The sequence below is a fragment of the Seriola dumerili genome, unplaced genomic scaffold, assembly GCF_002260705.1.
Source record: "Seriola dumerili isolate Sdu_G_001 unplaced genomic scaffold, Sdu_1.0 BDQW01000116.1, whole genome shotgun sequence".
Classification (NCBI taxonomy): Eukaryota; Metazoa; Chordata; class Actinopteri; order Carangiformes; family Carangidae; genus Seriola; species Seriola dumerili.
This window is the reverse complement of record NW_019174371.1, coordinates 235000-250689: the sequence shown is the minus strand read 5'-3', so window position 1 is coordinate 250689 and position 15690 is coordinate 235000. Positions and strand designations below refer to the sequence as shown.

The 15690-nt window shown below is 36.3% G+C and overlaps 1 protein-coding gene across 1 annotated transcript in view; it reads right to left on the bottom strand.

Moving 5' to 3' along the window:
* The window catches only part of pappa2 (pappalysin 2), a 75387-nt gene that overhangs the window by 43354 nt on the left and 16343 nt on the right, over positions 1–15690 (bottom strand). Inside the window, exons 6-10 of the mRNA XM_022748081.1 lie at positions 13885–14024; positions 13453–13606; positions 12535–12724; positions 12105–12229; positions 7950–8132 (exon numbers count right to left, since the gene is read on the bottom strand). Coding sequence (XP_022603802.1) covers positions 7950–8132; positions 12105–12229; positions 12535–12724; positions 13453–13606; positions 13885–14024 — 792 coding nt within the window. The remainder of the gene's footprint in view (positions 1–7949; positions 8133–12104; positions 12230–12534; positions 12725–13452; positions 13607–13884; positions 14025–15690) is intronic.

The window sequence follows — 15690 nt, the reverse complement described above, 5'->3', positions numbered from 1 at the left end:
ATAAAAATGTCAAAAAAAATGTCATAGTATAGTAAGGCATAAAAACGTCACAGTATCGTAAGGCATAAAAATGTGGAAAAAAATCATAGTATAGTAAGGCATAAAAACGTCATAGAATAGTAAGGCATAAGTATGTCTTGAAGCATCTAAGTTTTGTAGGGAACATAACAAACTATTGTATAGGAAGGGAGATGCCACACTGGGTTTGAACCCACGATCTTGTCAATGTGAAACCTCAGTCATACCCATTGCGCTACCATAGCAGTTCTAGGAAGCAAGTCAAAAAAACTTCATAATATAGTATGGCATAAAAATGTCAAAAAATGTCATAGTATAGTAAGGCATAAAATTGTCAAAGTATAATAAGGAATAAAAATGTCACAAAAAATGTCATAGTATAGTAAGGCATAAAAATGTCAAAAAATGTCATAGTATATTAAGGCATAAGATTGTGGAAAAAAATCATAGTATAGTAAGGCATAAAATTGTCAAAGGATAATAAGGACTAAAAATGTCAAAAGGAAATGTCAAAAAAAATGTCAAAAAAACGTCATAGTATAGTAAGGCATAAAAATGTCAAAAAAATGTCATAGTATGGTAAGGCATAAAAATGTGAAAAAAACGTCATAGTATCGTAAGGCATAAAAATGTGAAAAAATGTCATGGCATAAAAATATCATAAAATGTCATAGTATAGTAAGGCATAAAATTGTCATAGTATAATAAGGCAAAAATATGTTTTAAGGCATCTAAATTTTGTAAGGTACATAACAAATTATTCTATATGAAAACAGGTGCAATACAGGATTCGAACCCACAACCTTGTCAATGTGAAACCTCAGTCATACCCATTGCGCTACCATGGGAGCTTTTTGAAATAATAAAACTTCATAATATAGTATGGCATAAAAAAATGTCAAAAAATGTCATAGTATAGTAAGGCATAAAAATGTCACAGTATTGTAAGGCATAAAAATGTGAAAAAAAGTCATAGTATGGTAAGGCATAAAAACGTGAAAAAAACATCATAGTATCGTAAGGCATAAAAATGTGAAAAAAACGTCATCGTATAGTAAGGCACAAAAATGTCAAAAAAACGTCATAGTATCGTAAGGCATAAAAATGTGAAAAAAAGTCATAGTATGGTAAGGCATAAAATTGTCAAAGTATAATAAGGAATAAAAAGGTCAAAAAATACCATAGTATAATAAGGAACAACAACTGGTGCAACACAGGGTTCGAACCCACAACCTTGTCAATGTGAAACCTCAGTCATACCCATTGTGCTACCATGGCAGTTCTTTGAAGTAAGTAAAAAAACTTCATAATATTGTAAGGTATGAAATTGTCATGGTATAATAAGGCATAAAAATGTCAAAAAAAAAAATCATAGTATAGTAAGGCATAAAAACGTCATAGAATAGTAAGGCATAAGTATGTCTTGAAGCATCTAAGTTTTGTAGGGAACATAACAAACTATTGTATAGGAAGGTAGATGCCACACTGGGTTCGAACCCACGACTTTGTCAATGTGAAACCTGAGTGATACCCGTTGTGCTACCATGGCAGTTCCAGGAAGGAAGTCAAAAAAACTTCATAATATAGTATGGCATAAAAATGTCAAAAAATGTCATAGTATAGTAAGGCATAAAAATGTCAACGTCATAGTATAGTAAGACATAAAAATATCAAAAAACATCATAGTATAGTAAGGCATAAAAATATCAAAAAATGTCATAGTATATTAAGGTATAAAAATGTCAAAAAATGTCATAGTATAGTAAGGCATAAAGTTGTCATGGTATAATGAGGCATAAAAATATCATAAAATGTCATAGTATAGTAAGGCATAAAATTGTCATAGTATAATAAGGCAAAAATATGTTTTAAGGCATCTAAATTTTGTAAGGTACATAACAAATTATTCTATATGAAAACAGGTGCAATATAGGATTCAAACCCACAACCTTGTCAATGTGAAACCTCAGTCATACCCATTGCACTACCATGGGAGCTTTTTGAAACAAGTCAAAAAACTTCATAATGTTGTAAGGTATAAAATTGTTGTGGTATAATAAGGCATAAAAATGTCAAAAACATCATAGTATAGTAAGGCATAAAAACGTCATAGAATAGTAAGGCATAAATATGTTTTGAAGCATCTAAGTTTTGTAGGGTACATGACAAACTATTGAATAGGAAGGGAGATGCCATACTGGGTTCGAACCCCCAACCTTGTTAATGTGAAACCTCAGTCATACCCATTGCGCTACCATGGCAGTTTTACAAAGCCAGTCAAAAAACTTCATAATATAGTAAGGCATAAAAATGTCACAAAATGTCATAGTATAGTAAGGCATAAAAATGTCAAAAAAAAAATCATAGTATAGTAAGGCATAAGTATGTCTTGAAGCATCTAAGTTTTGCAGGGAACATAGCAAACTATTGTAGATGCCACACTGGGTTTGAACCCACGACCTTGTCAATGTGAAACCTCAGTCATACCCATTGCGCTACCATGGCAGTTTTACAAAGCCAGTCAAAAAACTTCATAATATAGTAAGGCATAAAAATGTCAAACAAAAAATCATAGTATAGTAAGGCATAAAAACGTCAAAAAACGTCATAGTATATTAATGCATAAAAATGTCCAAAAATAATGTCTCAAATNTACATAACAAATTATTCTATATGAAAACAGGTGCAATATAGGATTCGAACCCACAACCTTGTCAATGTGAAACCTCAGTCATACCCATTGCACTACCATGGGAGCGTTTTGAAATAAGTCAAAAAACTTCATAATGTTGTAAGGTATAAAATTGTTGTGGTATAATAAGGCATAAAAATGTCAAAAACATCATAGTATAGTAAGGCATAAAAACGTCATAGAATAGTAAGGCATAAATATGTTTTGAAGCAGGGTACATTTGTAGGGTACATGACAAACTATTGAATAGGAAGGGAGATGCCATACTGGGTTCGAACCCCCAACCTTGTTAATGTGAAACCTCAGTCATACCCATTGCGCTACCATGGCAGTTTTACGAAGCCAGTCAAAAAACTTCATAATATAGTAAGGCATAAAAATGTCACAAAATGTCATAGTATAGTAAGGTATAAAAATGTCAATAAATGCCATAGTATATTAAGGCATAAAAATGTCAAAAAATGTCATAGTATAGTAAGGCATAAAGTTGTCACAGTATAGTAAGGCATAAAAATATTAAAAAAAAAACGTCATGGTATAGTAAGGCATAAAATTGTAAAAAAAATGTCACAGTATAGTAAGGCATAAAAACGGCATGGTATAGTAAAACATAAAAATATAAAAAAAACGTCATAGTAAAGTAAGGCACAAAATTGTCATGGTATAATGAGGCATAAAAATGTAAAAACACGTCATAGTATCATAAGGCATAAAAACGTCATAGTATGGTAAAGCATAAAAATATCAAAAAACGTCATAGTATAGTAAGACATAAAAATATCAAAAAATGTCATAGTATATTAAGGCATAAAAATGTCAAAAAATGTCATAGTATAGTAAGGCATAAAGTTGTCATAGTATAGTAAGGCATAAAAATGTCAAAAAATGCCATAGTATATTAAGGCATAAAAATGTCAAAAAATGTCATAGTATAGTAAGGCATAAAGTTGTCATGGTATAATGAGGCACAAAAATATCAAAAAACGTCATAGTATAGTGAGACATTGAAATATCAAAAAACGTCATCCTATATTAAGGCATAAAAATGTCAAAAAACGTTACAGTAAGACAAAGGTATCAAAAAACATCATAGAATAGTAAGGCATAAAAATGTCAAAAAATGTCATAGTATAGTAAGGCATAAAATTGTCATGGTATAATAAGGAATAAAAATATAAAAAAAAAAACGTCATGGTATAGTAAGGCATAAAATTGTAAAAAAAATGTCACAGTATAGTAAGGCATAAAAACGGCATGGTATAGCAAAACATAAAAATATAAAAAAAACGTCATAGTAAAGTAAGGCACAAAATTGTCATGGTATAATGAGGCATAAAAATGTAAAAACACGTCATAGTATCATAAGGCATAAAAACGTCATAGTATGGTAAAGCATAAAAATATCAAAAAACGTCATAGTATAGTAAGACATAAAAATATCAAAAAATGTCATAGTATATTAAGGCATAAAAATGTCAAAAAATGTCATAGTATAGTAAGGCATAAAGTTGTCATGGTATAATGAGGCACAAAAATATCAAAAAACGTCATAGTATAGTAAGGCATAAAAATGTCAAAAAATGCCATAGTATATTAAGGCATAAAAATGTCAAAAAATGTCATAGTATAGTAAGGCATAAAGTTGTCATGGTATAATGAGGCACAAAAATATCAAAAAACGTCATAGTATAGTGAGACATTGAAATATCAAAAAACGTCATCCTATATTAAGGCATAAAAATGTCAAAAAACGTTACAGTAAGACAAAGGTATCAAAAAACATCATAGAATAGTAAGGCATAAAAATGTCAAAAAATGTCATAGTATAGTAAGGCATAAAATTGTCATGGTATAATAAGGAATAAAAATGTAAAAAAATATCATACTATAGTAATGCATAAAAATGTCAAAAAACATCATAGTATAGTAAGGCATAAAATTGTCAAAAAATGTCATAGTATAGTAAGGCATAAATATGTTTTAAAGCATCTAAATTTTGTAAGGTACATAACAAACTGTTGTATAGGAAAAGCAGGTGCAACACTGGGTTCAAACCCACAACCTTGTCAATGGGAAACCTCATTCATACCCATTGCACCACCATGGCAGCTCTTTGACATATGTCAAAAAACATTATAGTATTGTAAGACATTAAAATATAAAAAAACGTCATAGTAAAGTAAGGAACAAAATTGTCATGGTATAATGAGGCATAAAAATGTAAAAACACATCATAGTATCATAAGGAATAAAAACGTCGTAGTATGGTAAAGCATAAAAATATCAAAAAATGTCATAGTATAGTAAGGCATAAAAACGTCATAGTATAGTAAGGCATAAAAACGTCATAGTATAGTAAGGCATAAAAACGTCATAGTATAGTAAGGCATAAAAACGTCATAGTATAGTAAGGCATAAAAACGTCATAGTATAGTAAGGCATAAAAATATCAAAAAATGTCATAGTATATTTAGGCATAAAAATGTCGAAAAATGTCATAATATAGTAAGGCATATAATTGTCATAGTATAATAAGGAATAAAAATGTCAAAAAGGTCATAGTATAGTATGGCATAAAAATATCAATGTCATAGTATAGTAAGGCATAAAAATATCAAAAAACATCATAGTATAGTATGGCATAAATACGTCTTGAAGCATCTAAATTTTTAGGATACATAACAAACTATTGTACAGGAAGGGAGGTGCCATACTGGGTTCAAACCCACGACCTCGTCAATGTGAACCGTCATTCATACCCACTGCACTACCATAGCTGGTCTTCATTGTACGTCAAAAAACTTCATAGTATAGTTATATAATAGTATAATATGGCATGAAAACGTCAAACAACGTCATAGTATAGTAAGGCATAAATATGTCTTAAAGCATCTAAATTTTGTAGGGTACATAACAAACAATTGTATAGGTAGGTAGGTGCAATACTGGGTTCAAACCCACGACCTTGTCAATTTGAAACCTCAGTCATACCCATTGCACCACCATGGAAACTCTTTGAAAGATGTCAAAAAACGTGATAGTATTGTAAGGCATGAAAATGTCACAGTATAGTAAGACATAAAAATGTCCAAAAACGTCATAGTATAGTAAGGCATAAAAATGTCCAAAAACGTCATAGTATAGTAAGGCATGAAAATGTCAAAAAACGTCATAGTATAGTAAGGCATGAAAATGTCAAAAAACGTCATAGTTTAGTAAGGCATGAAAATGTCCAAAAACGTCATAGTTTAGTAAGGCATGAAAATGTCAAAAAACGTCATAGTATAGTAAGGCATGAAAATGTCAAAAAACGTCATAGTATAGTAAGGCATGAAAATGTCCAAAAACGTCATAGTATAGTAAGGCATGAAAATGTCAAAAAACGTCATAGTTTAGTAAGGCATGAAAATGTCCAAAAACGTCATAGTTTAGTAAGGCATGAAAATGTCAAAAAACGTCATAGTATAGTAAGACATGAAAATGTCAAAAAACGTCATAGTTTAGTAAGGTATAAAAATGTCCAAAAACGTGATAGTATAATAAGACATGAAAATGTCAAAAAACGTCATAGTATAATAAGGTATAAAAATGTCAATAAATGTCAAAGTATAGTAAGGCATAAAAATATCAAAAAACATCATAGTATATTAAGGCATAAAATTTTTTTTAAAAAAAGTCATAGTATATTAAGGCATAAAATTGTCATAGTGTAGTAAGGCATAAAAATATTTTAAAAATGTCATAGTATAGTAAGGCATAAATATGTCTTAAAGCATCTAAATTTTGTAAGGTACATAACGAACTATTGTACAGGAAGGCAGGTGCAATACAGGGTTCGAACCAATGACCTTGACAATGTAAAACCTCAAACCCAGAATCTTCTCACTGTGAGGCAACAGTTATTCTCTTTTCAGAACCATAAATGGTTGGTTTAGTTCTCTCATACGAGCTAAGAGAAGAAAAAAACATGTCTTTAAATTTCTACACCACAGCTTCAGGTCAAAGACGGTGGTCTGTATCAGCCTGATGTCAGAAAATACCAACGGCATGCTCACCTGTGTTTCATAGCTTAATGGATATATGTGGATCCCAATGATATATGGTCTGACACTGAGGCTCAAAATACCCTTTAAAAATGTAATTCCTCAGAAATCTAAGTCAGGTGTGGAGCTTCTGTGTGGTGTGGTAAAGACTGTAAAAGCACAAAAAGCAGTTAGACATATTGAGGGCAGATCCATCTCAATCAAAAAAATAACAGAGATGTGGGAGAACGCCTGGATATACAGGAAGTGTCTGCAACAGAACCAGGGCCATGAATTAGACATTGCTTCAGTTGTGGCCAGAGGATTGGTATGTCCAATCTGGTTTTGTGTAAGCACAAATTTATGCATCAGTATTTGTAACAAGTCTTTTGTCTGTCTTTTTTGGTTGCTTGCGACTAACTGCTTTTGAAATGATACCCATAATGGTTTTTGAGAGAAACATCCAGTCACAAAGCTTAAAATTCTTAAATTTGCTGGAAAAATCCATCTGTATCTGTTAACTTGTGGCTGGATAAGATAAGGATCTGACTTTGTGGCTCTGACAGGAGTCCTCTCTATAGTACAGTGGGATCCCCAGAGCTGTGAGCTTAACACTTGCCAACTGAACATCTTTAAATGTCTGGACTTTGAGGCACTAGCTACATTGATTTCTGCAGCTGTTTTCAAAGGGAGGCTCTTGGGTGAAAAGAATTTATGTTGTTTCTGGCTATGCGTAGCTTAGCTGTTTCAACTTCCAGTCTTCCAACATTTCACCAGAAGTTTCGTCTTCAGTGCAGATCAGAGGCTACAGTGAGTAGCTATCGAAAAGTGACAAGACGAGACGGGCTGGGGCTAGCTGGTTAGCATGCTAACTTCAAAAGAAAAAAAGACGTGATAGAGACGAGAGTTAACATTGACGTTGCTTTCCACAGCTGGAGACAGCTACTTGCTGAGTAAAGGAATGAACGCACAACGTTTCTTCTAGACTGGTAAATTAACAGCTGTTAATGCTAACGCTAGCTATGAAACAATACCAAAACTTAGTTATACGACCTGACATGGCTGACATAAGAAACAGAGGGAATACATCTGAAATATTATAAATCGTTGGAAAAAAGTGTAAATTATACTCCAAGTATAATTAACACTTCTGTTTTTGATGTGCTGTGAGAAATAATGTTGTGTCACTGTGATTATCATTATGGACTGAGACTTACTGGAAGAGATGTAGGTGACCCAGAGGGTGAGTGCATGCGGGACAATGGGGTGAAGGAATCTCAGAGTCAGGGTGCAGCCCTCCGTGTCGGGGCAAGGTGATGTCACATTAGTGTCGTAAAGGCTGAGCTCAGGACTCCACGCCTGGAGACTGGGATCACAGGGCTGCTCCACGTCAGGTGGGCCTGGCGTTAGGTGACATCACAGACAGATGCATGTTTGATTTAATGCATTGCAATGAGGGCTCCCAATGACCACATTCATTCCATAAACCTCAGGCACGGGACACAAATAATTACTACCATCAATCATAAACACTCATAATACTGATTCAGCCATAACGACGATAATGAACTGTGGTGACCTGCCAGAAGCTTTTACAAAACAGAGAAGAAAACCAGTTCAGTTAACTGCCTCGTTTAACGACTACTGTTGTTATGTTCAGCAAAGCCTTTAAATCCTAATCCGTCCAATGGGTGTACTATTTATCCAGCAGTAAAGGACTGCAGTTGGACTGTCCAACTAAACTAGTCCAACTATTTGCAGTGTAGAATAACGCCTTTGGGCTCTGTCTACTTGTGGAGTGCAGATGCAAATGCAAGAAAAAAAATTGGCAATTTTGGAGACCATAGGCACAAACTAGGTGCAACATGGAAGGCAGCCTGTATACACTATTCGTAGTTGGAATACAGTATCAGCAGGTGGAGTAGGGATGAGATTTAATAAGGTCCAAATGATGGTCATGAGCTCCTCTCATCCCCTTTAAAAGATTTATTTGGCTGAATCCAAACACAGTCTCTGTCTACATTGACGGCTGGACTTTAAGACATGAGTGAAAACCTGTGTTACTGGCAAACAGGACAGCGCTGAAAAAAAAGGGCATGAATCACTTTCAAGCTTCAGGAAAAGAACTTTCCCTGTAAAGAATCTCCTTTGCCCATTAACACATACATACACACACACACACACACACACACACACACACACACACACACACACACACACACACACACACACACATAAAGCAGGGTCCAAAAGTCTTGGAAAGTAGTCTCAGACCACTTTCCAAGTGGACCACTGGGCTATTGGCTTGGTCTGAAGCACCGTCTGTCATTTGCACCTTGTGTGTTTGTACATGTTTTTTTCCACATGTGGGAATTTGTGCAAGGTAAACAGAGGCAGGCTGCTAAACTGAGCAGGTGAGAGGTAGAAGCTGTGTGAGGCAGTCCATCAGTAAAGTTTGTGTCAGATGTGGACAAATCTGTGAGTACATTTGTCAAAATATTTATCACGTATCACATGACTGGTTTTACTCTGACCTATTGAAGGCTATTAAAAGTTACTTTTGAGACCAGCTTCGTTACCGTAAACAATTACAATCCAACGCTCGGCCCTTTGCTGCATGTCATCCCTTCTCTCTCTCACCCCCAGCTTTCCTGCCTCTCTCTCACCGCTACTCTAATAAAGGTTTAAAAAATAAAGGGTAAAAAACTGACATATATATCTCTGCACTGGCCAACACTTATCAATCTTTGAATGTAAAGGGAGACGCGACTGTCTTTCGATCAAACCACACCCACACAGTCCTGATGAAGCCGATCAGCTGGGTTTTTGTCTTAATAAATTGTATCTTGGGGTGTTTTTTTTGCCGCATGTCTATACTTCTATTTAGTAGCGACTGACAAATAAACGAACAAAATTCCTAGTATTACTTTTAACAACTACCAGCAAACTCATTCTCATTCGTAAAACAGCGAGCAGAATGTTCCAGTTGAGAAAGTTACGAGTCGTGGGCCCTTACTTAAAGCATGGCCCACGTTCAAAAACAGTTTTAACACCATTACACCAGGCAAAATTAGTTGTTAATTGTTACAGTGTTAGTGATTAGCGCAACGGAATCACATTAAGAGAGTGTTTTTATCAGCTGTGTCCCAGGTGAGAGTCAAATAAAATCAGTACGTTGACGAGGTGTTACATATTTCACACCCACTGCGATCGGCCGTGTGGGGAGGATCACCAAACTGTAACAAAGACAAAGAAGACCAGGCGAGAGTGGTCTCTAAATAAATGAACCAGATCTATAAACTCTAGCCATTTTATTTAAGCTTCCTATATTTTCACATTTAAATATTAGATCTTAGAACGTCACATTTTTTGGTGCAGTCAACTCACCAACTGTCCATGGGGGTGGGGGGGGGGTTCTTGTTGTGCTGCCCTCACATGGCTAAAAATTTATTCATGTAACTTTAAAATTTCCAGTGGAGTCTTTGCTTTGCTTTATCCTAAGAAACCACAGAGTATTTTGTTACTTTCTGTTGCATTTTAATGCTTTTATGAAAAAAAGGTGCTGAATAATAGTTATAGATAGATAGATAATAGATAGATTCATACTTCTGCTGCAGCCATATCTCATTTCCTGCACAGGTATTATAGATTTCCATCTTCATCCATCAATCAGCTTAGAAATATGATACTAGATTTTCATGCAGGTATGGACTTTGCTACCTTTCATCCCCTCCGTCTGCACTCTGCAAACTGCAGAACAATGAACAACACAATTTACCTTTAAAAGCCTTCTTCTTTAAATGTTCTAATTTTTAAATTATAACCCACATTACTGCTTGATACAGCACATAAACCAGTTTAATCCCTCTCAACAGGAGCGCAGACTCCTGTTTTCCCTCAGTCTGAAAACGGACTCAAACCAGTCAATGTTGGCACAAGCAATATTTTGAAGAGATGTACACGGACGACTTTGCCAACTATTCTAGCCAACAGTGTTTTGCCATTAAACTTATGTTTTGTGTTGCCAGCTATGATATCCACATTTAATTTGTCCAATTTCCCCTCTCCCGTTCCCCGCTGAAGGCGATATTGCCCATCTCCGCTGGCTGACAAAGTGACCCCGTGCATCAGTGTCTTCAGAAGTGGGAAAGAGTGAAAAGGGATCCAGGGAAGCCAGCAGACTGGCTGTCTCCTCAGCTATGTGCATACCACTGTTTAGAGTAAGACTGTAATTGACTCTTTATCATCATTATGATCCCGCAGCGAAAGAGAGGAAGCCGTAATCCCCCCTGTTCCTCCTCGCCGCTGGTTTTCAAAGCATAAATTCCAGCGGAGGATTTCCACATATTTGGGTAGAGTTTCCATTGAAGAAAAAGGAAAGTGTTGCTGTGTTTGTACATTCATTTGTTCTTTCTATGTGTATTTATCTTTCCGTCTTTTCTTCTCCTTGCTTTTATGTTTGCTTCCTTTTTCTTTTTCTTTTTTTTTTCTTTCTCTCCCCTCACTCAACATGTCATGTCAGAGGAAACTGGGCTTCTCCAGACATTTTGATTGGAATAACAAGGACCATACGCGTAAAGATGAAGTGTAATGTTTCAAAGTACAGTACAACAGGATACACTTTTTTTCTGGCATTTTTGTTTATGACCGAGGTTCAGTGTTTGAACAGCACCCAAACATTACCCAGAGTAGACACATTGCCTAATAATCCTTGTTCTCGCTTTGGCTCAACCAGGCAGAGACAGAAAGAGGTCTGTAGCTGAGGGCAATTATCATTTAATGATTTTCTGCTTTTTCCTCTTCCAGGAGCCATTAGCCTTGCACGCACCTGAAATTTACAGGGAAGAGACGTGTGTGTGTGTGTGTGTGTGAGGTTGTGTGAGAGTGTGTGTGTGTGTGTGTGTTTGTATTTGGAGGAGGAGGAGGGATGTGGGGGGATGTTGATCTGCTCTGTGGAAACAAGAGACAGAAGCAGAATTCAAGGACACAAACTCCAACCTGAAACCGCCACATTCCTGCCTTGTCAATAATTATTGACAGGCAGGAATGTATCAGGGGAAGAAAACAACAGAGTCAACTGTAGATTTTAGGGAGGAAAGATGAGTAAAAACAACAATTTGCCTCCTCACCACAGATTCTTGTTTATTTATGTGACTAAATTCCAATAGTGAAGATCTAACTAAAAGTGTTGATAATTTAGCTGCGGCTTTACGAGCATCTCCAACAGTGTCTCACATATTCACTTCAGTTTATATTCACACTGATGTGAAGAAGGCGGGGGGCACACAGTACGTATATGCACAAACACACACACAAACACACACACACACACACACGCACACACACACACACAAAGCAGTTTTTCGACTGACCAACTGCCTCCTCCGGTGTCCAGTAGCCTGATGTGTCACAGATGCGAGGAGAGGTGGCCTCGTGGGCGTACTGGTGGAAAACGCCGTCTTTCTCACAGTCTCCGCAGTTGACGGCAGACACGTGGAGTGAGGAGCTACGACAACAGGAAGCAGAAACAGAAGGGCAACATGTTTCTGGCAATGTTGTCACTCACTGCAACTGCAGTCATTTGTTAATCGTGAACTGCAGGAGTCTAATTGTTGCTTCAGATACATGTATCCCCGTCTTGCTCATGAGAGAACAACCATTAAAGCAGATATAGGAGCAAATAATCATCATCATCTTGGTCGATAGTTAATGAGGAGGCAGGTGCAGACAACAGATAAAACTCGGTTTGTATTCCTTGAACAGATAAATAACTAAGATCAAGGATCCAAGCAGTCCTACCTTTGATAAAGTGGTCCTCTCATGGGTGGCAGCCAGTAGATAGAGACAGAATCTGGGCTCTGGTCAGTTACGATGGGGGCCAGAGGGATGGGGGCGGGTTGACGGTCCATTAGCCACTTCTGGTAGACCAAGTCGAGATAACAGTGCATCCGAGCCACTTGGTTGGGAGTGAAATGGTTTGTGCAGTTGTCATCTGAAACGTGTTAATCATCACAGTTCAAGCACTAGTGTTCATCTAAATCAAGCGCTAATCACATGGTTAGAAATAAGGAGGTGAGACAGTAATGATCCGTACATCAGGCAACATTCAGGTCTGACGGTTCAAGAGTTATTTTGAATAGAAATGCAGCTACATTCAGATATGAAAATAAGCTATTCCCTAATTGTCCTGGTTGAAAGCATGACAACAGTATGTGGATACATTCATATCTGAGATAATTGAATTCAACACTGTTTTGTGGGCAAAACAATTTCCATTATTATATGATGATCATTCTTTTATGGTAAGTACATTATAATGCTGAGATGTTAGCTAATTGTTGCTAAAAGGAGCCGACTGTAGAAGTAAATGTAGACGTCACAAAACAAATACAAACAGTATTGCAAGTTATTTTTATATTTCAATGCGTTTTTTGTTTTGAATCCATTAAATTAAAGCAGTTTCAACAGCCTTCGTGTAAGAAATGTGCTTTAGAAACAAACCATTTGTCTGAACTAGTGGATAAGTTGCTTTGGATTTGTGTGTCAAGAGGTAAAATACTTATTAATACTTATTAATACTCACATACTATTATCACTATTCTAATAATCTGCAGTATACATTCTACAAGACCATGTAATTGGCTTCTTCTGTGCCCCAGTAATTATTTTTCAACATGATACGTCTGCTGTTAATGAGTTGAGAATGTTCATCCACTGCACCTGTGTAACTCATGTAGTTGCTATAAGGTGTGTCCTGGTACGTGGTGACTCCACAGGTATCGTTCACAGCTCCAGGGTCGCGGCAGGCTTTAGATTTGGGTGTCGGGGCGGTGTCGGCACATAGGTCTCCTGTCTCCATGGACGGGGTGGTCTCCTGAAAGGACATACAAATGAACACAGAAGAAGAGTGAAAAGCTCTATCCAGGTAAGCATGTCTACGTTTTACAGACGAACAGACGAAGAAGTACACAGACAACCCCCACTCATCTTTTGTATATATACTACATGTATATACTGGCCTGACAAAGACACTTATAAAAGTTACATTTGAGACGTTACGATTGATAAAGGAGAGCAATTAACAGCAGGTTCTACTTTTCTGTTCCGTAAATAAAGCTTCCTGTGAGGAAAAAAGATTTTAAATAGTCCTACCTGACATGGGTCATCGCAGGAGTCCCGCTCACTCACGCCTTTGAAGACATGATACAGGCCAAAGATGTGTCCCATCTCATGGATCATGGTGTTGTGGTGGCCCATTGTGCCAAAGTAGGCTGGGTTCAGCACCATCCCACCTGGCAGCAAGAAGAAACATTGATATGTTATTGTTACTGTGTTGTTCGGTTTGTTTTGTCAGTCTAACGTTACACAGTAAATATATACCTCGGAGCTGCAAAGTGAGATAAAGTGAGTGTTTGTAACATTAGGCGAAGGTAAACTTGCTCTTCCTTTCAATAACACTTAGTACAGTGTCTCCCTCTGTGGTTGTACCACTCTAACAGGGTGTAATGATTTGGAAAACTGTCCTTCAGCAGGTGAACCAGTTAACTGCCCTCACCCTATAAAAAAATAATAATAAATAAAAAAAATTACTTTTGTACATTTTGTACTATAAAAAAATACAACTTTAATTAGAAAATTAAAGACTGAATAAAAAGCAATTTTGAAATCAGCTCTGGTTTTTGGGCGATGGTGAATGCCAACAAAAAAATGGCCTTTTAGTGGCGATACAGGTTTTCTGCAGCACGCTGATAATCACAGAATCAGGAACAGACATGACAGTTATTGGTTTTCTAATTAGAACCAGTGCGTTCAGTGGCAAAGACATTGAATAATGAAGACATTAAATATCTAGACACTAAACAACAGGGCTTCCAGAGAAGACCTGTCATCCACTAACTTGTTTTTAAACAGGCACAGATGCTGAGGAACGGAAACAAATGTCATGTGGGAGACATTCACTAGTGAACTGAAATCAGCACTTTAATTTGAAAATATAAAATCTACTCGGACAATATAACTGGTAGCCTCAAAGTAAGACTCTGTGTTTACATAAATTAATAGCCCATAAATCCACAGAACAATGACATATTAAATTATATGATGATTAGTTATTTTTCATTCTGAAGAAACACAACTCAAGATGTAGTTTTTTGCCAAAATGGAACAATAGCTCTTCAGGACAAAAGCTCTGGCAGCCTTAGGCCAGGGTCCCTCCCTCTGCTGGACGCAACAAAACCAATGATGCCTCTGCCTGAGATGTCCAGTTCCTCCAGTGGTGGCGTGCGTAAATACATTAACATTACACAAACATAGTTTGGCAAAGAGCTGCCTCTCCTCTTTTCCATCAAAGCAGTCAGAAAACGCTAACGTTTCAAGGAGACATCTGCATAGAAAGTAACTTTAAAAACAGACACGGAGGTCAAAAGTAAGAGTGCAGCTGTTTAGCTTTGATTAAGCTGTGTAAGCATTTTCAAGTATTATTTCATGAATTTTTTATTATTTTTTTTTAAACTAAATGTCCTTGGCAAACGGCTGAAATTAATTTGCACTCGCTAATTTGGCATGTGTATTGTGGACATAAACCTTCACCTGGGTTTTGCTTATTAGGCTACAGCTAACAATTATTTTCATTGAATCAATCAGTAATGTATAAGTATTAAATTCCTTCTCATGAGAACTAAAGATAAGCAGAAAATACAGTTTAAAATTTACTTAAAATATGAATATGAATTACTTAACAACAAATCACACAGTTAGTTTTGTCACGAGGACATGTGAACTCTTTCAGCAAGATAAAAGATTCTTTAAAAGATAAATGCTTCCTCTGGAGGTACGTCTACCCCACGTGTCTCCTACTTTTGAGTCCACTCACTGCTTTGTACTGGCACAAGGAGAAGAGAAAAAAAGTGCATAGCCCACATAAATAAAGAACAGCTGTCAAGTGGGCATGGGTGGCAA